The sequence below is a fragment of the Nothobranchius furzeri genome, chromosome 5, assembly GCF_043380555.1.
Source record: "Nothobranchius furzeri strain GRZ-AD chromosome 5, NfurGRZ-RIMD1, whole genome shotgun sequence".
NCBI classification, from domain to species: Eukaryota; Metazoa; Chordata; class Actinopteri; order Cyprinodontiformes; family Nothobranchiidae; genus Nothobranchius; species Nothobranchius furzeri.
In genome coordinates this window covers 68,949,133-68,974,385 of record NC_091745.1, presented here as the reverse complement: position 1 = coordinate 68,974,385, position 25,253 = coordinate 68,949,133, and the positions used below count along the sequence as shown (strand labels likewise).

The 25,253-nt window shown below is 42.9% G+C and overlaps 1 protein-coding gene across 1 annotated transcript in view; it reads right to left on the bottom strand.

Annotated features, from left to right (window-relative positions):
• Positions 1 to 5,937: 5,937 nt before the first annotated feature.
• iglon5 (IgLON family member 5) overlaps positions 5,938 to 25,253 on the bottom strand; it is a 194,197-nt gene continuing 174,881 nt past the window's right edge. The window contains exons 5-8 of the mRNA XM_015950026.3: positions 14,537 to 14,668; positions 14,201 to 14,321; positions 11,755 to 11,906; positions 5,938 to 6,844 (exon numbers count right to left, since the gene is read on the bottom strand). Of these exons, the coding sequence (XP_015805512.1) occupies positions 6,741 to 6,844; positions 11,755 to 11,906; positions 14,201 to 14,321; positions 14,537 to 14,668 (509 nt within the window). The 3' untranslated portion in view covers positions 5,938 to 6,740. The remainder of the gene's footprint in view (positions 6,845 to 11,754; positions 11,907 to 14,200; positions 14,322 to 14,536; positions 14,669 to 25,253) is intronic.

Sequence of the window (25,253 nt, the reverse complement as noted above, 5' to 3'; positions counted from 1 at the left end):
TGTCATTCCACACTGGTCAGGAAAAACTCTAGAGTTGTTTAAAGAACTGAAGCCAGTAAACAGGAGCGACCCGTAAGTCATTTATTGTACCCATAAGAAGCCACGGCATCTTTTTATTTTACTCTAATATCGGGTGAAGCAGGCTAGAGGCTAACGTTGAACTAACAATGCTGACAGTGAATTAGAAGCACATAATCGGCTCTAAAAATATCTCAAGCTACTTTTCAACTACCAACAACTCAATATTACAGTGAAATGTGTGTGTGAAGTGAATAACGAGTCATTCGTGGCGTTTTACTTCCTTTAATGAGTCGATCAGAACTTTAACAGCAAACTAACAGCAAGAAGGCAAACAGCCACACTTCCTCCAATGATGGAGAAATATTACCGTAATAAGTGTAGTATGTGCTCCCTGTTGTATAACAGCCAAGAGTGCTAACACCAGATAGGTCTATGTATTCTACTTATCCTCTCCCTGGGCTGCCACCTTACCGTGGTGGAGGGATTTGAGTGTCTCAATGATCCTACGAGCTAAGTTGTCTGAGGCTTTCTGCCTCTGGTAGGGTCACCCATGGCAAACAGGTCCTAGGTGAGGGATCAGACAAAGAGCAGCCCGAAGACCTCTTATGATGAATTATATAAATGGAAACCAGCTCTTGCTGGGTAGGTTTGCGGCTGAGTGTGAAGTGGCCGGGATGAGGATCAGCGCCTCCAAATCTGAGACCATGGTTCTCGACCGGAAAAGGGTGGTTTGCCAACTCCGGGTCGGGGGAGAGGTCCTACCTCAAGTGGAGGATTTTAAGTATCTCAGGGTCTTGTTCACGAGTGAGGGTAGGAGAGATCGGGAGATCGACAGGCGGATTGGTTCAGCATCTGCAGTGATGCGGACGCTGAGCCGATCTGTCGTGGTGAAGAGGGAGCTGAGCCAGAAAGCCAGGCTCTCGATTTACCAGTCGATCTACGTCCCAATCCTCACCTATGGTCATGAGCTTTGGGTAATGACCGAAAGAACGAGATCGCGGATACAAGCGACCGAAATGAGTTTCCTCCTTAGGGTGGCCGGGCTCAGCCTTAGAGATAGGGTGAGGAGCTCGGACATTCGGGAGGGACTCGGAGTAGAACCACTGCTCCTCCGGATCGAAAGGAGCCAGTTAAGGTGGTTTCGGCATCTGGTCAGGATGCCTCCTGGACGCCTCCCTGGGGAGGTGTTTCGGGTATGTCCTGCCGACAGGAGGCCCCCGGGTCGACCCAGGACATGTTGGAGAGGTTACATCTCCAATCTGGTCCGGGAAAGCCTTGGGGTCCTGGCGGAGGAGCTGATGGAGGTGGCCGGGGAGAGGACGGTCTGGAGCTTCCTAGTTGGGATGCTGCCCCCGCGACCCAGAACCGGATAAGCGGAGGAAGATGACGACGGCCGTGTTCCCTCGCCCGGATGTGGGTCACCGTGGCCCCCCTCTGGAGCCAGGCCTGGAGGTGGGGCACGTTGGCGAGCGCCTGGTAGCCGGGCTTCCCTCCGCCTACGTGTGGGGGGATGGGTTCTGACTGTGGTCTGTGCTTATGCACCAAACTACAGTTCAGACTACCCACCCTTTTTGGAGACCTTGGAGGGGGTGCTGGAAAGCGCTCCTTCCGGTGACTCCCTCCTTCTGCTGGGGGACTTTAACGCTCACGTGGGCAACGATAGTGAGACCTGGAGAGGTGTGGTTGGGAGGAACGGCCCCCCGATCTGAATTCGAGTGGTGTTTTGTTATTGAACTTCTGTGTCAGTCATGGATTGTCCATAATAAACACCATGTTCAGACATAAAGGTGTCCATATATGCTCTTGGCACCAGGATACCTTAGGCCACAGCTCAATGATTGACTTTGTTGTTGTTTCATCTGACCTGTGGCCGCATGTCTTGGACACTCGGGTGAAGAAAGGGGCGGAGCTGTCAACTGACCACTACCTGGTTGTGAGTTGGCTCAGATGGTGGGGGAGGATGCCGGTCAGACCAGGCAGGCCCAAACACATCGTGAGAGTCTGCTGGGAATGTCTGGTAGAGTCTTGTGTAAGAACAATTCCTATCTCCGACAGAACTTCCAAAATGTTCCGGGGGAGGCGGGGGGCATTGAGTCTGAAAGGACCCTGTTCTGTGCAGTCCAAGCGGAACATGGCTCGGGTGGCCGCCAAGGCAAAAACCCGGGCATGGGTGGAGTTCGGTGGGACCATCGAACAAGACTTTCCGTACGGCTTCGAGGAGATTCTGGTCCACCATCCGGCGCCTCAGGGGTCACGGACTTTGCCTCCCTGGTGAGGTTTTCTGGGCATGTCCAACCGGGAGGAGACCTAAAGGCAGACCCAGGACACGGTGGAGGGACTATGTCTCTCACCTGGCCAGGGAACGCCTTGGGATTACCCCGGAGGAGCTGGCCCAAGTGGCTGGGGAGAGGGAAAACTGGGCCTCTCGCCTTAAGCCTGATTTATGCTTCTCCGTCTGCGTCAGTGCGGAGACACACAACGCCATTATCCGTCCTTGCGTAGGGCTGCGGCATGCACGCAAGTACGTACGGAGTCGAGCCCACTTTTTTAAACATCCGTCGAACGAAACGGATTATGCAAGCTTGTGATTGGTCAGGACGCCACTGTTGTTTACAGCGCCGCCATTGCAAAGAGAGCCAAGTTTAACTAGCGGCAGACACGGAGAAGCTTGAAGAATACCTCGCGAAAAAACTCTAAAAATATGAACGTTTCATCCTCCCGTGACTGGAGGAGTGAAAAGATACACAGCAAGCGTTTTATTTGTGGACGGAAATGACAGGAAACGTGGGTTTAGAGGTGGGGAGCGCATGAAGCGGTGGGAGAATGAGAGACAAATACGTCCGTGTTAAAAAGTCTCTTATATACACAAAAAACACAATATAAACACACGATCTTGGACCGATACATGACAGGATACCACAGAACAGCGCTACGCCCTCTGTGGTCCTGTCAGGCAATTGCTTTGCAACACTCTCCAGGAGACGGAGAAGTAAAAGAGCAAAACGCTTCCGTCAATCCGTGCGTGTCTGTACCTTGCGGAGCTGACGGAGAAGCATAAACCAGGCTTTAGGCTACTGTCCCCGCGACCCGACTCCGTACAAGCAGATGAAAATGGATGGAATTACCTATCAACTTACTGTGTATGACTCATCTTCGCTTGTCGTCTAGTATCTTCTGGCCCTGATCCGTAACTGGCTACAGCCACAAAACTCACAAAATCGCAGTGAGAGTGATTTCTTGTTTAGAAAAATGAACTACAGTAACCACATTTGACCACAGGATGTCATTCTTACTTTATTCTTACATATTGCCCCTTTAAAGAAATTATGCAGTGGGGGATCTAGACTTTTTATGAGCCATCAAAGGGCCACAATATTTACAGAGGGGCCAAATATAAACATCCTTTCACAAGTTTTCATGCTGAAAATTCATATGTGACTTATTTGCGCCACCAGTGTTTGGTCTTAGACTTGCATCCACCTCAAATCTCATCCCATAAAGGAGAGATAGGGCCGGGCCACTTCAGGTGGTCAATCAGATTCAGATTTCAACAGGGGCCAATGCCCCTGTAGCCTTGTAGCTAGAACTGCCAATGCAACTAGGGGAAAAAAGAATAAAGTAATAATTTTTCAAATTAATACAACTGGTTTAAATCTACCAAATATATATTAAGGGACCTCAAGGAATCAGAACCAGCTCAGTTTATCCTTTTCCTTTACTACACGTTCTATAATAAAGCTGTAAAGCCTAAAACTCCTGAAGCCATGAGAGATTGATTGATATGTACAAATACTCACATTCAGTTTAGAACCAGTTCACAATTTCAAGTTATATTGCCCATATTGCCTGTTTCCCCTACATCCAAACATTTTACCCACAAACCCCGAACAGCTGAAACCTGCTTATTTTTTCCAAAACTCACCCATACATAAACACTGACATGCTGTTTTTCCCCAAACCCACACTGACAAACATGACAATATGTTTAATTTGTTGTCCATACTTATTTTTATCTTCTTTTCATCTTCATCAACAACAGATTATGTACATACAGATGCTGAGGGTCACTGAGAAATCTGGTGGGATGCTGAAGAAAGAAATAAACGGTAATAAAATGGAGATAGAGCAAAAATGTGACTAAGACAGAAAAAGAAAAGAATCACAGACAAAACGACCTGCTATTGTGCTTGAAATGGATTCCATTTTTTTTTTTTTTTTTTTTGTTGTTGTTGGAGCGAGAAGTTGCATGCACAAAATGCGTTCTTCAGCACAGACGATCCAAACACGCCGCAGAGGGAACAGCTTCTTTAGAACAACATGAAGTGTCTGAGATTAGGGGCCATTTAAACAGAGCTTCACAATCATTTCAGAGAACCGTACACATTAAAAGTACAACAACAGACGTATTCGCTAGAGATTGTTAATGGCTGATCATTTCAGATTTTACACCACATATTTAACCATGACTCTTTGCACAGTAAAATTAGGGGTTATTGCTGGTTTGAAACAAAAGTCAAAAGAATAAAAACACATTCATACATTTGATTCAGTGTTGAGAACCCCCCCAACCTTCATGTTGTTGTAGTCAGGGTTCAGCCAAGGCAAGCACATCCCTCCATGCAGGCTTGCTGTAGCACATTTGCATATAGTCACTGCGTGTTAGCAGAACGGTGTTCCAGAGACCAAACGAGTGCCACCACTCTGGAACACGGGCCTTCCTCCCACTGTTTGTGCTGTGCAGGGGAAGTGGCTAAATAACTGTGCCTGGAGGGGGGGTTGTAGTTTTTCTGCCTGCATGTCACAGGAACACACTGGAGGGAGCAGCGGCGCACCAAGACAAGTCGGTCCATGAAGAGGATTCCTGTCAGAGGCAGGATTGAGTTTGATTTATTGGGGCCATAACTGGGCGCCAGGAAGGACAGGTGAAGCCGGGGCTCCTTCGCTCAGCCAGCCACGGGTAATGGCTAATTACATCTTTATCTCCTTGTGGTTCTGGCAGAACAAGAACTGACTTACAGTCACAACCTGGAGACTGACACGGATCCAAATCATTTATGTAGCGTGGTCGGAGAGGACACACTGTGACGAGTGGACAAATGTGCTGTAAATGTGCGTCTGATGGCGTTAAAAGTGTGACAAAGAGAGTGAAATATATAAACTGTCACAAATTATAAATTACATCACCAGTCGACCGCTACCGGAATCAAATAAAATCATCCCTGGAGCGGTTCAGAATGTGTTTTTAAAAAGCTCGTAATGGCAAAATAGAGCACACCACTTTGAAAACGACACATTTTTTTTATATTTTTTTCTTCTTCCCAGGTGCGTTTGAGTGAAGTACAAAAACTTTATTTTTTCCCCAAGTGCACAACCTTTTACCGTCAGATTTGTTTATCTTTTTTCCCCCTTATGTGGAATTACTATTCATAGTTATTCAAATACTTATTAACATCATCATCATCGTCATCATCAGTAGTAGGATTATTAACACCAAGAACGTAAAAGCAGGTGCAGAGTAAAACAGACACAGTGCAGGAAGGGGGAGGAGGGGGGAGTGTTTGGACTCACGACAGGAACACCTCTAACCGGTACATGCTATCAACAAGCGACAAAGAAGATGGAGCCGCAGCTTCGAAACACAAGATCCTTTTTTCGTCGAAGGACGAGTCTCTTGCTGCATCAGAAGACTGGAGTGTCGTCGAGGTTCGCCGGAGATTTCGTTGGGCGCAAAGCGGCGTGGCCTCGGCTCTGCGTATATTTACACTGGGCAGAAAGGGCGAGGGATGTGGTGGGAGGGGCTGACATACAGTAGATAACACTATGCAAAGGGCAACTAGACAAAGCACTTTGGACAGAGAGGCGGGGGGGGGGGGGGGGGGGGGGGGTTTGGGTAGTGAGGGCTACATGCGGAACTTTAACCCCCCCCCCCAAATGACCTAAAGGGTTGTTCAGACTGGCGCCGCCACCACCCATCCTTTTTTTTAATACATTTTGACATCATTCATTGCAGCTTCAGTGCTACACAGTTAAAATAATAATAATGATAATAAAAAAAATCAAAAACACACATTTGTGTCACTTGGTGTGTGTGTGTGAGATCAAAGGGTGACACATCACATGACCACCAGCTGGACAAATTTTAAAAATGTCACATGACCGTCGAGCCACAATGTTACCATTCTTTGCAGAAATAACCACTAAAATATTGTGATTTTATGTATTATTTCCATAAGGCAAACATTGTAGGTTAGTCAGTAGTCTGTGTTTTTTTACATAAATGACCATCCAGTTATTAGATTCTCTATTTTCTCGTTAATATACACGTTCTACTAACATCATCCCGGTGGGAATGACGGGAAAACAAGGGGATGAGGGGAAGTGCAGAGTCAGACAAAGCTGCACGGCATTCTGGGAGACTGAAAAGCAATGTATTGACTGTGTGTGTGTGTGTGTGTGTGTGTGTGTGGGGAGAAACAGAAGAAAGGATAGTGAGAATCCAAATTATTTTCTTTTCCTTTTCCGGGTTTGGGAGTTTCCGTGCGTCTGATGCAATGATTCAATGGCTCCTGGAATAATGCATATTCTTTTTGTTCACAGTGATGGGTTCATAATTAAAGAATTTCATTCCGTTTTCCTTCCGTTGAGAGGGAGAAAGGGAGCAGAGGAGGAAGTGGGGCTTCCAGGGACGATTAAGGACGATTCCAAACGCAGCGGGGTCCTTACACTTTCAGCAGAAGAGCAGCAGAAAGGGAAACCCAAACACTCATGCTGACACTCATCCCTGCATGTAAACTGGTCCCTCGCCCCTGGAGGGCCCCTGGTCCTGGATAGGGGGTGAGGGATCCGAAAAGAGGGCAGGGAGAGGGGAGGGAGAGGGGGAGACAAGTGCAAAGTTAGAATCACATGGAAAATGAGTTTTCAGGCTCTGAGGGAAAAATCTCCTCGTGTAGCACTAACATCCATCATAATTTAACCCCCATCTATATTTTCAGGGTTTTCACACAGAAGACTTCATTCATATCTATTTGTTGCTTAGTTTATTTAATATTAGTTTCCAAAAAAATAAAAATGTAAAAGAGACTAATGCATTTTTCTGGGTGCTGATTGTGTGCGATTCAGTTAAAAACAACATGTTATATCATCTGTGTTTTGTCTCCTTAAAACCTTTTTGTAAAGGATGTTATTAAATCATCTTTTTCAATTTCAAAATACCTCAGACGTATGAATCCATCAGCCAGGGGAATGCTTTTCTGTATATGTGAATGCCAAACTTTTAATATGAATTTTTTCCCTTCAGACAAACTCCGGTCACATTAGAGCCACCTGAGTAAGTGTTTAGATGAAAAAATATGAACAAATTCTGATCAATTTTAATCTTTTTATTTGTGTATTATTTACTTTGGTCTTAGTTTGCATTAAAAGACCAAGTTTACTAGTTATTTAAACACATTTGCAGTGGTCTCTAGTATGAGCGAATGCTATGTGAGTCTATCTTGTGGGAAATAACTCTGGCGCTTCTGTTTCAGGAAGTAGAAGTCAGCCAGAGTAGAAGTGAGCTTCAGCTGGCATGTTTTGGAGACTTATTTCTTGATATCCGGACATCTGTCCTCTGATTGGCTAACAGTAACGCGACTCCAATACTGAGTCTGTTTGCTTTGCAACTTTGATGTTTCATCCCTACAAATAACACAAACCTGAATTCAGAAACGAATTGTCCAGTATATATGTCGATGGGATAACTGTAAAGTCACTGACACCATCAGTGACTTGATACAATTTGCTGGGTTCCTTATATAGGAAACTTTTTACTTATTGGCTTAACTCATTCACTGCCAATGATGACTAAAGTCGTCATTTGCATTTTTTTACTGTTCGGGCATCGGAACGAGCCCCCGCGCTGAGAGAACAAACATCTCAGCTCTGAAGCCGATCTTCATCCGCATACAGGTCCTTCTCAAAAAATTAGCATATTGTGATATGATGAGCTTGTATGGGGCACAGATGAGGTTCTCTCAAATATCAGGTTCCTTAATACATCAGAGATCGGATTGTTTCCTATGATTCTAACATATGACACCACCAGGCAAGCAGCAGCCTCCAAGCTAACACCAGGCAATTCTAGGATACAGCATCGGCCACTAGGCCCGGAAGCCCAGGATCTACTAGACACTAAAAAGCAAAAAATACCAGCAACCAGCATCTGGGCAAGCCACAGGCTACTACAGGCATCAACTCAAGCAACTGGGCTAAAGGATTCAACATAAGCAATTAGCAACTGGGTGAGCCATTGGCTACAGGCCTCAACACAAGCTACCAGCTACAAGGAAGCAGGTTTAATTGCTGATAGTAAAAGTTATTACTGTAAGATGGGACCAATGAGGATTAATAATGAGGAAGTGGATGAAATTAAAAAAATCACTTGACTTTTTGGCTGAACAACTTCCAACAGTCAGGCAACAACAGAAAAGTATTATGGATTTGGGCAACACATTCTCACACCCTAAGCGTGAGAAACAAACGCTTGGTCAGCCACCCTCCACGTCAGACCCCAGACGCCAAAAGTGCCCTTTTTCGTTACTTATGTGCGAAAAGGGGTTTTTCCCTTTTGTAACTGCAGATCCCAATGCAGCGTAAAACTGACGTGATCAGATATCCACTGATGCGGCACAGAACCAGCTCATTTAACCGCACCTAAACCTTAACGTTTCACTATTTATAACCTTCCCCTCACCCTCATCCTAACCTTAACCCTCATTTAACCGATGCGGCACCGAACCAGCTCGTTTAACCGATGCGGCACCGAACCAGCTTGTTTAACCGCACCTAAACCTTAACGTTTCGTTATTTATAACCTTCCCCTCACCCTCATCCTAACCTTAACCCTCATTTAACCGATGCGGCACCGAACCAGCTCGTTTAACCGCACCTAAACCTTAATGTTTCGCTATTTATAACCTTCCCCTCTCCCTCATCCTAACTTTAACCCTCTTGCTACCTAAAACGTTACTCTCACTGTGATCAAGCGTTTGTTTCCCATGCATTCTGACTCTGACAGTCAGAGTCTTACTGTGAATTTTCGTATTTGCCGCCCAAGGGGAATGTTAGAACATACCATCTGGCGAGGGGGAGGTTACACATACCCTCTACTTTTAACCTCCACCGTGGTAGTTGAAACCTCCCCCTCGCGTTGGCTTGGTCCAAACTCGACCAATCACGAGGCGGCTCCCGCCGTTCACTTCATAGAGCCGGCTTTTAGAGCGATCGACAAATCACCAACGTGTTCGCTGGCAAGATGGTTAAGGTTAGGGTAGGGGTGAGGGGAAGGTTAAACAAGAGGATAAGGTTAAGGTGAGGTACAATGAGCTTGTTTGGTGCCCTGGCTGCGGACATCCCATCGCGTCAGTTTTACACTGCATTGGGATCTGCAGTCAAATAAGGGAAAAACCCCTTTTCGCACATAAGTAACGAAAAAGGGCACTTTTGGCGTCAGGGGTCTGACGTGGAGGGTGGCTGACCAAGCGTTTGTTTTTGACACGCTGGGAGTGAGAACGTGTTGATTTGGTATAAGAGGTAAAAAATCTGAAACAACAAAATGTTGAGAAGGACAAACAAATCTGTATTTTGCAAAAACGAGTAGATGAACTGGAGCAATATTCAAGAATTTATGATGTTGTCATTACAGAAGTTGATATAAAACCTAGATCCTTGCTCGAGCAATAGCAAATATAATGGGGAGGAACCAACTGAAACAGATATGAATCATGTGGAAAGGCAGGTGACAACTTTCTTTCACTCAAAGGGTATTGAAATAAGTGAGAACAACATTGAAGCACGTCATGTTTTGTCAGGTAGGAATACGAAGGAAAACGTGTCAGTGTTAATGAGATTTGTGAGCAGAAAGATGAAAAAATCTCTCCTTAAACAAGCAAAAAAGTTGAAAGGAACTGATGTCTAAATGAGCATCTGACAAAGTATAATGCAGAAATTGCCAAGAAAGCCCGTTTTCTGAGGAAGCAGAAAAAGATCCAGGGTACCTGGACTGCTAATTGCTAAATTTTTGTTAATTTGAATGGAACTCCAGAGGAAGCTAAGATACTGGTGATTAAAAGTTTAGAGGAGTTGGATAAATATCAATGAAAGAGATGATGTGATATATGAAGGGAATGAGTAGATTTAGATGTGTATGTGTGTGTGTGTGTCTGTGTGCGTGTATAAGGGTATAGGTGGGGACAGCTTACATCAGCCAGACCAGGAGTATATTTGAGCCGTCAGAAATTAAAGTTAAAATATGAGGAAAATGAAATTTCATTCAGAAACTGACCTTTTCAATAATATTTGTATTTTGTAGCATGTTTAGTGTGAAGGAGATTAGAAAATTACAACCAACAGGATGACAAATGAACTACATATTGACACAAATGTAGGTTTTCTTTCTTTCTTTCTTTCTTTCTTTCTTTCTTTCTTTACTTACTAACATTGTTAATTTGTGAAATCAGACAAACAAGCTGTTACAGCGAATTTGTAACTTACATCCTACTCTTTTGCAAAAGGCCTTAAGGAGAGTAAAGTGTGCTCTAACATCTCTGCTGCTTTTGATTAGCTGGACCTCATAGCACCAGCTCATCCTGGTGAATGCATTTGTCTAGTTGTTGTTGTTTATTATATCACAAGTACAGCTAGGCAGCTGGGAAACATTTAAAAGGGCAACTTTGAGAACCCTTAATTACTTCCTTTCTTTTTATCTAGTGCCGTTGTGCAATTTGTTTGATCTAAAAGCACTGATCCTGGTGGCTCATACTTGAGTGATTCAGTATAAAGTGAAAGCTACTAGAGACTGCCAATGGTCTCAGTAATGGACTCATTGATAGAGGGTAATTACAATAATGTGCCAATTTTGATGTGATTGAGGGTTGATGTTAAAATGCTACATGCGGTACTTTTAAAATGCTGAAATAAGAGGTAGAAAAGCAGGAAAACAAAGTCAGGTGAGGAAATGATAGCCAGGGACAGCTCATGAATAAAAAAAATCCACAAAACTATCCAATTATGGTTGGAGCTTTTCATTTTTGTGTGTCTGGTTGAGGGAAAAGGGGATTTTTGTGTTCTAATGATGGCAGAAGAAGATTAGGAGGGAAATAAGAGACAGAAGGACAGATGATGGAGAGATAGGCTGACAGAAGTGGCTGCAGCGGTGAAAAAAGTGAGCAGAAAGATGTATGGGTCTGGTGGAGGAGTGAGTCATTGAAGGGAGACTGGACGAGATAATGGGGAAAGGAATGAAAAAAGCAAAAAAGGGGTAGATGAAGGACTCACTTAAGATGGTAATGCCAAATGCACTAAAGGGCTGGTGATGGAAAATGGAAGGGTAGGAAATCGTTCATTGGAGACGGTTAATGTGAACTGGGCTTGGGAGAAATGACAACTTCTTGGGTAACAGGACAGAACAGAGCGACAGTCTGTGTGTACAGGCAGGGACGCGTGCAGACGAGAGATGGAGGGTTGGGGAGAGTTTGAAAAGAGAGAAAGGCGCTGCAATGTAGGCAGACACAGCTCTAATGGGGCGGAGAATGACGAAAATGGGAGAAAGGAGGGAGTTTAAGTTTGAAGCCCTCTGCAGGAATAACAGACACTGCATTTATTTGTGCAGTAGAAAGGCCCGTCTATCATTTGATAGTCACTAAAGGTAAACGTTGGCACATGTGCAGGGTGAAGGGAGTCTGTGTGATAACTTACGAAACAGCAGAATGCTGGCATTGGAGGAACCCAGACGGTTGGAGGCAAAGCAAGTGTAGTTGCCAAAATGCTTCTCTGTCACGTTGGTAAACAGCAGCAGCGAGCGCGTCTTCTCGTTTTTGATCCTTAAGGTGTTGTAAGTGTCCACCAGCCTGGGCATAAGCACAGAGAGAAAGTGGGAAGGAAAACAAGGACACATGAGAGCGACCTTTATGACAACACTGCAGCATTGTTCCCCTAAAAATCCATCCTAACCACCAATACTAAAAAAATCACAGTCAATAAAGAAAAGCATCTTGATAACATCTTAATACTGCGCTCTCGGCTGTGCTCTCTAAATATATTTTTCACCCATCACTGGTGTCAATTGGCCCTCTCTCATTCTCAGATGGAAAAAAAACTACTTTGACATTCTCAGTTTTGTAATAATCCATCACTATTATCCACTCGTGTCCCTGAGTGGCCTTTACAAATATTTATCCTGATAAAAGTACCAACAAAAGCTTGAAATAAAAACTCCCAGTTTCATCTTAACTCTGGATCTTGAATTAATTCAGCCAATACAAAAGTAAAGAGTGTAATTATTGTCTGAAAGAGCAGGTCTTTATCGTGACAATTTGGACTTTTAAGGTGCGTTTGTTGGTGAAAAGGTTGGCTTTTTCTCCTATCCTTCAATTTCTACACCAATAAAAAATATTTTAGATTTTTTTTTCACTCATTTGGGGAAATAAAAGGTATTTAATGTGTGTTACAATTATTTTTACTGGCATTATGCTCATAATATTGTCAGATAATAATGTTTAACATTTTATTCAAACCTCTCTGAATTTTTTGGGTTTATCTTTTAGTGAAGTGTAATGCCTACCTGAGTAAAGTCATAGGGTCTACAATGTACTCCACAAAGTGTTTGACCTGAAAAATGTTCACTTTGAATTCAGAAACAGTGAACTATTCTTGAATCGTTTTTGTTCCTATTTTGAGGTTTAAAACAACAATTCAAGGCTCTGTTAGATTTTGTGTTGGTAAATCAATAAATCCAAATCATTCCTTCTGCTTCTTTTCTCCGGTTGTGCTCTACACTGTAAGAAATGAATGTTGAACTAGCTTGTATGTCAACTGGTTCCTCTAAGCCTGATTGCTTAAATATACAGAGGAATATACAGTGGGACGCAAAAGTTTGTGCAGCCTTGTCAATCTTCATGATTCTCCTGTATAAATTGTTGGTTGTTACAATAAAAAATTCTGTTTCATATATATATATATATATATATATATATATATATATATATATATATATATATAATATTTTGCAGAAATAACAGCCTCTAAACGCTTCCTATAGCTTCCAAAGAGAGTCAAGATTCTGGTTGAAGGTATTTTGGACCGTTCTTTACAAAACATCTCTAGTTCATTCAGGTTTGATGGCTTCCGAGCACGGACAGCTCACTTTATCTCACACCACTGATTTAGATTTTTTTAAATCGAGTCCCACCCCAAGTCATTATAACACGTTAATAGTGATAAATAATATAAATGGGGTTTCCCCACCTGTAGCTCCTCCACTAGGGGGCAGTAGACATGTTTAGGACTAGATATGGCAGGATTTTTGTAAAGGTACTAATCCTAATACTTCATCTGGATCCTAAGACTTTAAGTGTTTAGTTTAGCCTCAGCCCTTTCCCACCTGGAGCAACTGGATACCTACACACATATACTGTGGACTGGGACTGCCTACATCACTGTGCTACTGGATCAGGCAGGCCTCAGGCAGTGAGGTTGAGGAGCTTTTCATCCTCTACTCTGATTCTGAACACAGGCACCCCACAGGGCTGTGTGCTCAGCCCAGCCCTTTTTCACCGTGATCACACTAGAGTGTTCTGCCACCTGTCCCTCTAATCTGGTTGTGAAGTTTGCAGATTATACCACTGTGGTGGGTCTAATCTCAGACACTGATGAGACACACTACAGGTTGATGATTCAAAATACGACAGAATGGTGTTCACTTAACAACCTGGGTTTGAACACTAATAAAACCAAGGAGGTTAAAGTGTATGAAGGTCGGCTCCAGAGCGAAGCTAGATGTATTGCCATGGACCAGACCCATCCAGGATACAAACTTTTCATTCCGCCTCTCGGGTAAGCGGTACAGACACGCACCACCAGACTAGAGAACAGCGTCTTCCCTAGAGCTGTAAAATCTAACCCCCCCTCCCCCCGATTTACTGTGTGCATGTTTGATTTTGTCTGATTTGACTTATTTTTTAATCTTGTTTTATTCATGTTTTTTTATTATTGTGTTTATTTTTTTATAGTCAAAAGCAATTTCATTATGTGCATGCATCAAGACAATAAAGTTTTCTATTCTAAAAGTAAACAAACAGAACACATTTTATTCCTGGAACTGGTTATAATATGAGATTAGTAGTGTGTGTAGCAGCGGCCTTACTTGTGATCGTCTCTGTGCCACTCAAAGGACGCCGCGGGGACTGCCATCGCATCACAACGCAAAACGGCTGTCTTCCCCAAATGGGCGGGCATGTTCTTCATGTCTGTGATCATGGGGGGGTCTGGCAGGGAAAATCAGTAAGCAAACAGAAAGAGAAGAGTCAGTAATCATACAGAAAAGGTCGGTCTGGGGCTGCATGCAAGGTTAAAAAATGCCCCGAGAAAACCAAATTAGAATGTACACAGTAATGCATGTACAGCACTCACATATATTATTAATACATAATTATGCAGATGAGGCTGAGTTGAATTATCACCAGCGGGGTTTTGCACTTACAGTTGACTGTGACTTTGACCTTGCGCCGGTCAGGTGGAGCCACGCCGTTGTGGGTGATGCATTCATAGTCCTCAGCCTGCTGCCTCTTGATCTCCGTGATGTCTAAGAACTCCCCCTCGCTCACCATCCCATCTAATTACACAAGAGGTGAAGTCAAAGGTCACCATATATCAAACGCAAGGTGACTCAGACGACAGATTTATGGTTCACAACTTCAGACGCGGCATGTGAGCTTTAAGCTTAGGACGATTTAAGTGCATGGGCAAGGCCAAAGTGCAGAGAACAGCAAATGAAGCATTTTTCAATTCCGCTTTGGAATATCGACACGAGATGTGATGAGGTGGGAATCGATAGCGTTATAATTAAATCTGTAACAACAAGACGAAACAGCGCCAAACGGTGCAGCGTGAGGTGATAACGAATTTATCAACAGGCACTGATGAAGCACCTTTAGTAAAGGGGAGCTGATCATGCTTGTGTGCTAGTTAGAGGCTGGTTTCTTTATAAACTGATGGAGGACGCACATAATCTCATTGGATTGGCTAATACGGATGCAACGTAACACAATCTGGCATTAGGGACACGGTTCCGCTTGGAACATCAGGGAACTTGTAAGCTTTGCTTTAGAGCGCCGGATGCATCAGGGGGAAACAACTAATTCACCACATTACACGGTGAGAGGAATATTCCAGCGTTATTTGATGTTGACAAACTCCCAGGTGAAGCTCAAACCAAATTAGTCAGTCTCGCACTTTCGCTCTCGTTTTCCTCGGGCGAAGAATATCTCTTCAGAGGAGTAGCGTCGGGGGAACGGACTGCAAGTTATTGCTCCTTCATGTGAGGGAATAAGTGCTGGGGGTGTTATTGGCTCGCCTGGAAGGGGGAATGTGCCTCCTTCTCCCAGAAAGCCTCAGCAGCCAGCTGTCTCAACCTCCAAAAACCATTGGACGATTTTTACTTCACCTCCTCCTTTTAACCAATTAAAGAGGTTAGACTGTGGAACACAATATAATTTATAATCTCAGCACTAACGAGGAAATCTAGCTCATCTTTACCAGCAGACCTTTAGCTTCCATCATGAACAGCTCCAAACTCTCACAGGAAGGGGACCAAATGCCACAAATATCCCTGTCACAGATTAGAGCTGCACTTCTAATTGGAGATTATACAGGAGGATTATTAGTGCGGCTACTGAGCTGGAGACGTTTACGTTGTTCTCCCTTTTTTAGTTTTTTTTTTTTTTTTTTTGCAGCTGCTGCAGCAGAAGCTGAGATGCAAACATCAACCCTGGCGACGGCGGCTTTCCGTGCCACCCGAGAGGCTTGCGGCAGCTGCTGGGTGTTGTGGCGGGGTGGGCTGAATGTTACTCACTCATTCCATTAGTCCAATAAATACACTGGAGTTCCCTTGTGACATCTGTGTCAAGCAGGCAGAAGCATCCAACTTTAACAGAATGGGAGGGGGCGTGTGTGTGCGGGCACAAAGGAGGGCACGAGAAAGATAGAATCAAGCAATAAACACTGAATAAATCACAAAAGGTTGCAACAGATGACTTCCAGGAAATAAAGACAGCAAAGGAAATAAAATCTGGGAATAATCAAGCACTCAGTTGTGCATCACATAGATAGAGAGTGGTATTATGTGGGAGGCTGAATGAAAAAGACACATATAGGATAAAGGAAATGAAAGATAAAAGAATGCAGAGGAGAGAGGACTAAAGTGTGTGAAGTTGTTGTTTGTATTTTTGACATAGAACGTGACCTAATACGACAGCCCTCTCCTGCACCACCCCCTAAGGTCTGCGAACCTTTCCTTACACACTTCTCTACACTTTGGTGGGAGACCGTATCGTATCAGAGCAGAGAAGAGCCGGCCTCTGGCACTCCTACAAGGGTCAGTAAAATACAGCTCCATCAACCACTCACGGCTGTTGAAGGAGGCTAACTCCTGACCACCAGAGATAATTGGGTTCTACCTTGGAGGAGAGGAGGGTGAGTGCGAATGAAAAGCAGGAGGGAAGAATCGGGACCGCTGGCTTTCCCTACAGTGTATCCGTGCTCCAATTCCCCGGCAGCACCGTAAGCTCTGTCTGGATCATCAGGACACTTGGTTTCTACTCTGCTCTTATCCATTTCCATTACAAAAACTACAGTCACAGGAAAGAGGTCTGAAGTTTGAAACAGAGAGGGATGAACCAGACTTTTAACAGTAAGGGGTTGAACTGTAGGTTATTTCTGAGTGTGATACATCAGCTATTGCATATCTAGTTTTTCTTCAGAAACTCTGATACTTTCATGTTGACATATCATGCAAAATCCACTATTTTTAGCCCCTAAATACAGTGTGTTGTGCATTTTGAGCCTCTAGGTGCAATTTTGTAGTCCATTGGGAAAAATGCCAAAGCCGCAAATGAAGTCCAAATGTTGGGTTGTTGAATGAAATAATCCACATGGTTCTTAACACCATTCCCCCCCCAGCATCAGATTGTGTGTGAGGTGCCTGGTTAAGTTTTATTTTCATGGTAATGTACCTGTTCTGTGTGGAAGGCACTTTTTGATTGGGCGAAGCACTTCAAGAACAACTGTTTAGCGACCTCTGCCAGAATCAAGAAGGACTTACTGAAAGAGCTTGGATCCCCGTAAGAGCAAGCTGATTTTGACATTAACGGTCAAAAAACTTGTTGCTAAACGTGGTATAACTGAGAGAAGGCCAGGTAACTGAGGGTCCACATGAATAATGTAATATAAATTGAAACTGGATCATTTTTGGGCTCCCTTTTGGTGTGCCATTTGAGGGCTTTTGGGGGTGCCGGGCTCCCCTAAGCTCCCCTAAGCTCCCCCATAATTTAAACCCTGAACGAGTTCCTTCTGAATATGGAAATGATGGACACAGCAGCAAATCGGTTAGCTTCACATAACGCTAAAATAATGGCTAACTTTAATTTAGACATTCATTTATGGGCTCTTGGCCATTGTTTTGAAAGCATTAGCACCAGACCTTGTGCTTCCATTTACACAATGTTAGCTCCCTGATTACATACGCCTTTAGCGTCGTCACATAAACTATTTAGCGTTATTTTTCATGTTTCTGAAATGCTGGAAATAAAATTTCTCTCTCATTTTTCTGTCAAACAAACCAACAAAAAAATAAAGCGGAATTGGATGTACAGGAAGGTTCCCTGGAGACCGAAACGACTCACTTGACATTTCTCAATATGTGTGCTTTTCTGAACTTGTGTGCTCACTTCCTTGTGAAACGTTATCAACGCTGGGCCAAGTACCACTCCAATCCTAAATGTAAATCATGGCAAGTTTGCTCAGATTTCCCTGATGTGTAGAGCTCATTGTATCGAGGATGCATTAATGCCTCCTTCTGCAAACTTGGCACAGCCAAGTATCCCATAGTACATTTTTTTTTCACGAACCAATACCAGAGGAGAAATCTCATAGTTCTAGTTTTTGTATATCAAAAATACAAATAATTAAGGCAAAATAAATACATATAAAGTGATCTGTTTTGTAGATAATTGTGTGTAACTTGTAAAATTTGTTGTGTGTACTTGTTTTTTTCTGACTATCTCGATCCTGCTAATTAGCTAACCCACTATCAAAGTAAAACCAACGTTGCCTTAAATAGCAACATGATGAAAAAGAAACTTTTCTTCTTCACACAACAGAAGGAAATGCAGGCGTTTTATCAATTTTTATAAAAAGTGGACCAAATGTACCAATATAATGTATTCCTTATTCATTATTTTGTTATTTATGGGAAAAACTAGACTTTTATAAGTTATTTCAGGTTTTTTTTTGACTGTAGCATAAAGAAGTGCCTGTAGCTATGACATAACAGAGACCACAATTGAATGATTTTTTCATTAATTTAAAAGCATGAACTGTCTGCTATAAATGAAACTATAATAAAGGAGCTATTTAGAGTGTTTGGGAACATTCACCACTCATTATTTTATCATTATGATCAATTTGCCTTAGGGTTGAGGCAATCTGATAGAAACTGGAGGATTAATTATCAACAAGATTGTTGTAGGTGTTTTAATAACACTTGATTAGAAAACCATTTTTGCACTCTTAACCTTTAACACTTGCTCATTAAAAGCCATTTCTTGATATTTGTTAGGTGTCTAACCATACACGTATTCATCTAAAGATGGTTTGGCAGGTTCAAAGCGTGAGATGAATACCGCAGTCATCACTCCCACCTAGAAGTGTCCGTGCATTTCATTCAGCTGTTTTGCAAACAGTCAAAGTAGAAAAGAAGCAGATAAATCTCCAGGATGAAAGGCTGGATCAGAATAACATGCAGAAGCTTAAGTATCTCAAATGTGTGATGGTCAGTCAAAAGGAGAAAAGTGTTGCATGTATTACATCAAACTTTGAACTGGTCTATGGCAGGCCATTTGCACCATTTTTAGTTATCCTGAAATATCAAGAGTTATTTTTTCACACTAGGACTTACCTACCTGAGGTCTTTGGTATATGTGTTTAAAATGTGATTTATTTTTTATTTCACGATTGTTTAGAATAATTTGTTCCCATCAGAATTCACTCTGATGTCTAATCACTAAACATATTGTGCTGCCATGTGTGTCTCTACTGCCTCTTAAAACCACCAAACATAAAAAAATAAAATCTAACGATTCATTTTCTGTCAGTGTTTAAGTTTAGGAATGATGTGCACAAAACAAGCTGTTTTCAAATGTCTCCATTTGTGACATCACAAATGGGGACATTTAAAATGGCTCATGTGCAAGGTGAGAGCTGCTTGAGGACCTCTACTCTGAGCCCCCCCCCCCTGGATATTGGAGCTTCTCAGCTTATAGCAGCTTGTGTGAGTAATGGGTGGGCGTGGCCAGCTCCAGCTTGTTTTTTTAAAATGACAGGGCCCCCAAACAGCTCATTCTGGCAGGTACTTAAACTGTCAAGAGAAAAACTGCTGAAACCACCTTTCAGTGAGAGAGATTCAGTGCAATGAACTTCATGACAATATTTTGCGTCAAACATAGAACTATTGAAACTCAAGAAAAAATAAGTCATGACATGTCCGCCTTTAAAAACCATTGCTTCAGTAGTAGCTCACAATGGCCTACATACACCGACACATGAAAAGCATGAGAAAAACATATTTCAAATCGCATATAAAGGTTAGAAATATATCCATCCATTCATTTTCTATGCCTGCTTATCCATGCAGGGTTGCAGGGGGCTGATGCCTATCTCCAGCACTCTGGACAGACTGCCAGTCCATTGCACGGCAACACAAAGACACAGCACAAACAACCATGGACGCACACACCCACCTAAGGACAATTTAGAGAAGCCAATCAATCTGACAGTCATGTTTTTGGGCCATGGGAGGAAGCTGGAGTACACGGAGAGAACCCACGCATGCACAGGGAGAACATGCAAACTCCTTGCCAGAATTTGAACCCAGGACCTTCTTTCTGCAAGGCAGCAGCGCAAACCACTGCACCACTGCACAGCGCTAGAAAGCTAATGAACATATTTTATTTTTGACAATAAACTTTGATTCTGTCACAGGTCAGAAAACCCATGCATTTAATGAATACGCTGCAGAATGTTTCACAAAAAATTATTTTTAATTCCACAAACCTGTGGTCAATAACCGCAGCTGCTGTCACAAACTAAACCTTTACATGTTTGAGACAGGGTTATTATTTATGCCATAAATTTAGTCCTTTGAGAAAATGTGCAAAAATACAATAAAGGCATTGACAGAATGACAGGATGTTTGTTTGTGCATTTAATTACCACCTTTCCCCGATCATTTTAAAATAATATAGGTATTCTGAAGTTAAACAGTCACAGGTTTGGTGGCGCTGTCTCGGATAAATAACATGCTTCCTACTTGACTGTCAGAAAACATCATGTGGTTCCTCACAGAGAGTTTGAGCCATTCAGTTTCAGTAAGTCTGCACATCAGTAGCTTTAGCCTGAGGAAATGAACCAGTTCAAAGGGCATTGATGTACTATAGGGTTACCAGGGGAAACCCAGAGGTGTTTTATAACCAAAATCAAACAAAAACAGCACACAAGGAGCATCAAGACCTACGGTAATAACAAGTTCAGATGTAAACACCTTCAGACGTGTACACTGTACTGCCATGCAAAAATAAGTAAAGGCTAAAGGTTTATGTTTTTGACTTTTCTGTGAGATCTGAGGACTTTGGGCCCAACATAACAGAACAGAGACACTAACCCCATAATCCACACAGCGCAAATCAGACATTAAAATCAACAGAACTCAGTCAGATGGAGAATATTTCTAACCAGATGGTGCTTTGGCAAACATTTGATTAACCATATTTTGGTCACTCTGACCAGTCTGTTTGACTTTATTTCTGTTACAAAGTGAAAGCATTTTATATGCGCTTTATTTTTCAGAAGCTGTTAAAACTCGTCTTTTTGATTCAAGCATTGACATTTTGGTCTTACTGACAACTAAATAGTGATTTGTATGGAATAACCTCCCAAATTATGATTAAAAATAAATAACATAGTAAAAACTAACATAATTTAAAGTAACAGTGTGTATTATTCCTGGCGATAGGAGGCAGTAGATACCTAAACCGCTGCTAGCAAGCAGTATCAAACACATCAGACCCCCTTTCATCACTGGCAACAAGTGAAAAGGTTAATGTGTAAAACAACAACATTTTTATGAATGACGAAAGTTTTGTAGCTGTTTGTTACAAATCAGTAAATGCATTTTGTCCTCATGGGCTCCCGTAGAAGGAAACACGGCATCTATGGCGTCGCCCAGAGACTTAGACACGTTGCCATGTATTTTAGACCTGATTTTTATGGTTATATGTTACAAAGCCGCCAATGCTTTTCAACAACCGGGCGTCATTTAATTCATTTTCAACAACATTTTGATGGATATTTCCAGAAATTAATGGTAAAAACTACACACTGTCTCTTTAAAGAGACTGCTCCTCCAGCCTGGATAGAAAGAGAGAGGAGAGAGAGAGAGAGAGAGAGAGAGAGAGAGAGAGAGAGAGAGAGAGAGAGAGAGAGAGAGAGAGAGAGAGAGAGAGAGAGAGAGAGAGAGAGAGAGAGAGAGAGAGAATCCATTTGTGACATAACAAACAGGGACTTATTGATCAGGTTTTTTTTCAGGCACATAATTCCTAAGAACAATCCCTGATAGAAGACAAATGGATGTTTTGCTGTGTTTTTCTCTATATTTTTTGCGTTTAAAGAGTTAGTAGAGACAAACCTAATCAACAAAAGAAATGAAATATCCCAACATTTATAAGAGATCAGGAAGAAAAATGTTAAAATTCCCCATTTCAGAATTAACACTCAAGTTATCCCACAGCTGATTTCTATGAGTGATTTATTATTAATTGAATCATTTGCAGGTCAGATATGGAATGGATTTGACCCAGGGAGGGACTGCTGGCTGTGAATTGTCTGATTAGACTAATTAATCTGTTGCAAATGTCTCTGACACCAGGAAACATCCAGATGTTCTATTTCCAACACTTAAATCATCAAAATAATATGGTGGCAGAACATTTTCATAAACAGCTTACACCTCCCCCTTTTATTATAACAGAAAACAATGTTAAATTTCGGTTCTTCACTTATATGTGCAGAGGTCTCTAGTAGGAATGAATGCTTTGTAAGTTGTACTCTGGAGAAAAAAAGCTCCGGTGCACCTATTTCAGCACTGAGAATTCAGCTAGAGGAGAAAGTAGCTTCTGACGACAGGATTTGGAGTATTTCTTCATGATATTTGGACATCTCACCTCTGATTGGATAACAGTAATATGATTCTACCACTAACTCAATTTGCTTTGCAACACTGACGTTTCATCTCCACAAGCCTGAAGGAGCTCTGCTGTGTGGCGGAGTTAATTGCTAACAGTTAGCTTCTACTAGCCGAGACGTTAGCTGCTGTTTCCTGCAAGATAAACCATCAGCAGCCTTCCCCGTTACAAGGCAAGATGGGTGAGTCCATGAATGTTAGGTTAGTATGATGTAGATCTGTCAGGCTTTTTAGATCCTAGAGTTTCACCGTCTATTTTCTATCAGAAGCTAATGCAGCAGATAGGTGTAGGAGACTATTTTCATGTTCAACCTACATGAAAAGCTCAGAGTGAAGGATCATTTTCAAGCATAATAATTAAAAAATGCTTTTTTAGTGAAGGACCTCTTTAAATGATTACAAATGTGAAGAATTTTTTTTTTAACATTTGTTGCTCCACTGGTCAAGCGATGGCCACCAACAGAGAGCCAATGGGTGAGACGTTTTGTATCTGTGCTGCGATAAAGAAGAAGGAGGCGGGACCTGTGAAAGACAGTCCAGCACAGTTGCTCCGTTCCACGAAAGCGAGGTCTCGGCTAACTGCAGACAAACTCCAGATAGGTCAGGTTCCTTTGACCCCTGAAGAGTTCTGCTTTCTTCCAAACCAGAACTACCTGGTACCCACCACCCCATGCACTCACTTTCCATCCAACTTACACTTCTCTCTTCCCTGCCCTCCCTGCAGTTTTTTCTCTGCAGTATCTGAGTAATGGGGACAGATGGCCAGCAGCTTCTTGCTGTTTCGTTGGGCTCAACAACCCCCTCCCTCCTATCTCCAGCGCCCCTGGTCTACTGCAACTGATGGCTTGGTTGCAGAGACTCTCATGGAATAGCAATGTGGGCCCTATCTCATTCTCTGCTCGCTGAGGGGTTATGAGGGGGTGTGGGGGGAGCAGTGTGAGACGGTGGGGGCGGCTACAGAGGGAGGATTACTGCTGACAGAGGAGAAATGCTGTAGGCTTTCACAAAAGGACAACTGCACAGAGTTGGTGATGTAAAGTTGTGTCTGCGCGTGTGTTTGTTGCAGGTGTGCACTCATGCGTGCCTTCCTTTTGCTCCTGTATATGTGAGTGTTTCTGTAGGTGTGTGTGTATGTGTGTGTGTGTGTGTGAGTGAGAGAGAACTCCACTGGGCTTGTCCCCGCCTGAGGTACTGTGCTATATTGTGTAGCATCACAAACAACAACTGTGCAGAGAAGGACAATATGTGCAGGCGAACCGGGGGACAAACATGGAGGGGTTGGGACGAGACCTCCGAGCAAACCCTGTTAAGTACAGCAGTACAGATTGTGCCTCTATAATTACAGCCTGTTGAGGGGCTGCTCACGCTGACCTATTTATTATTGCCCTTCATAAGCGTTGCTGCTGCCAGTCCAGCCAAAATCCAGACAGAAACAGGTTTAACTGGGCCTTTAGAGATGGCCGACCTCTCCAAACCGGTCCAGCTGGAGGAGAAAAGCGTAAAAAGAGCTTTTCTGGATACGACGATCAAAGAAAATAGAAAATTCTTAATTCTGATTAAAGTTAAATCACCAATCACTTCGGATCCTTAGAGTCTTAAAAAATGTTATGGTTACAGTTGAGAATCGAGATTAGTATGGCAACAGATTTCGCGATGTGTTGGCAATAGATAAATAAATACATGGGGGGGGGGGGGGGGGGGGTCATAAAATGTCATGGGAATCAAATTAGGGGACAATTCTCCTCCTGGATTTCCAACACACCATCTAAGAAGGACCTGGGTCGTCCCTCAACCCGGAGACACCAGCGCTGGAACGAGCCTTCTCTCAAGCCGTTCACTGAGATGGTTAAACTTCTGTATTTCAGGCACGAATTCACTCCCAGTACAATGAGAGCGTTTCACCTTTTTCCCAGTTGAGCATGGCATCAGGTTTGCTAGAGTTGACTCTAATCCCAGTTCCTTCATGCTTGATTGGATGCCACCCAGTGCAGCCTGACAGTCGTGTGCTTTAAGACGTCAACAGAATCACGTTTTATGCAAAAGCGGAGATTAGACCCCGAGGTTCCCCAAACACACGCCCTCATCCCCACCACTACACTTTGAAATCCCAGTGCTGAGAATATGAACACGTGTCTCACTTTCGTTGGCTGTGACCTTCTGAGCATGTGCAAGGCGGGAAAGATCTAGTCAGAAGCTTTGTTGCTCCTCCTGAATCAGAGGTTCAGCAGTCAGCTGGAGCCTCCTCACTAACCCCCTGGAGGAAACTTTCCCACGGAGGCAGAGGCGTGCAATGTCCCTGGTATCCTTTATTTCTTTGAAAATCACCACCATCCCCGTCTGTGTCTCCACAGGGACTACACAAGTCCTTCATGCGACATTGAAGAGGCACGTCAACCATGACAGCTCTACAACCTCCAGAGCCTTCAGCATCTCAGGGCAAATCTAATCCACGCCTGGTGCTCCGCTGCTGGGGAGCGATTTAACTACATCGACTAACGCCGTCAAATAGAATGGTACTTGACTCTTCTTCAGTCCTCGTTTCCCTTTAGTAGAGGATGGAAAAAATATAAAACCTTGACATAAAATAATGTACAATTTTTCTGTTTTGTAACCAGGAGCCTGAACATGTCTGATAAAGTGTGTATATTATTGTTTTATACATTTTAGGGTTTAACGTCATTGTTTCTACACTGCAAAAACCTGACTTCTGAGAAAGTACAAAGCCCTAATTTATAGACATTTTTTCTTATTTTTAGTCCAAAGAGAAAATAAAGTCTTCTCTAGAAAAAATAAGACTACTTAAGTAAATATTCTTAAATAGGATCCAAATTTTGTTGTTTTGGGTAGAGAAACCTGTCAGTGGGGCAAGCAAATGATTTCTGGCAAGAATTCTTAAAACTAGCAA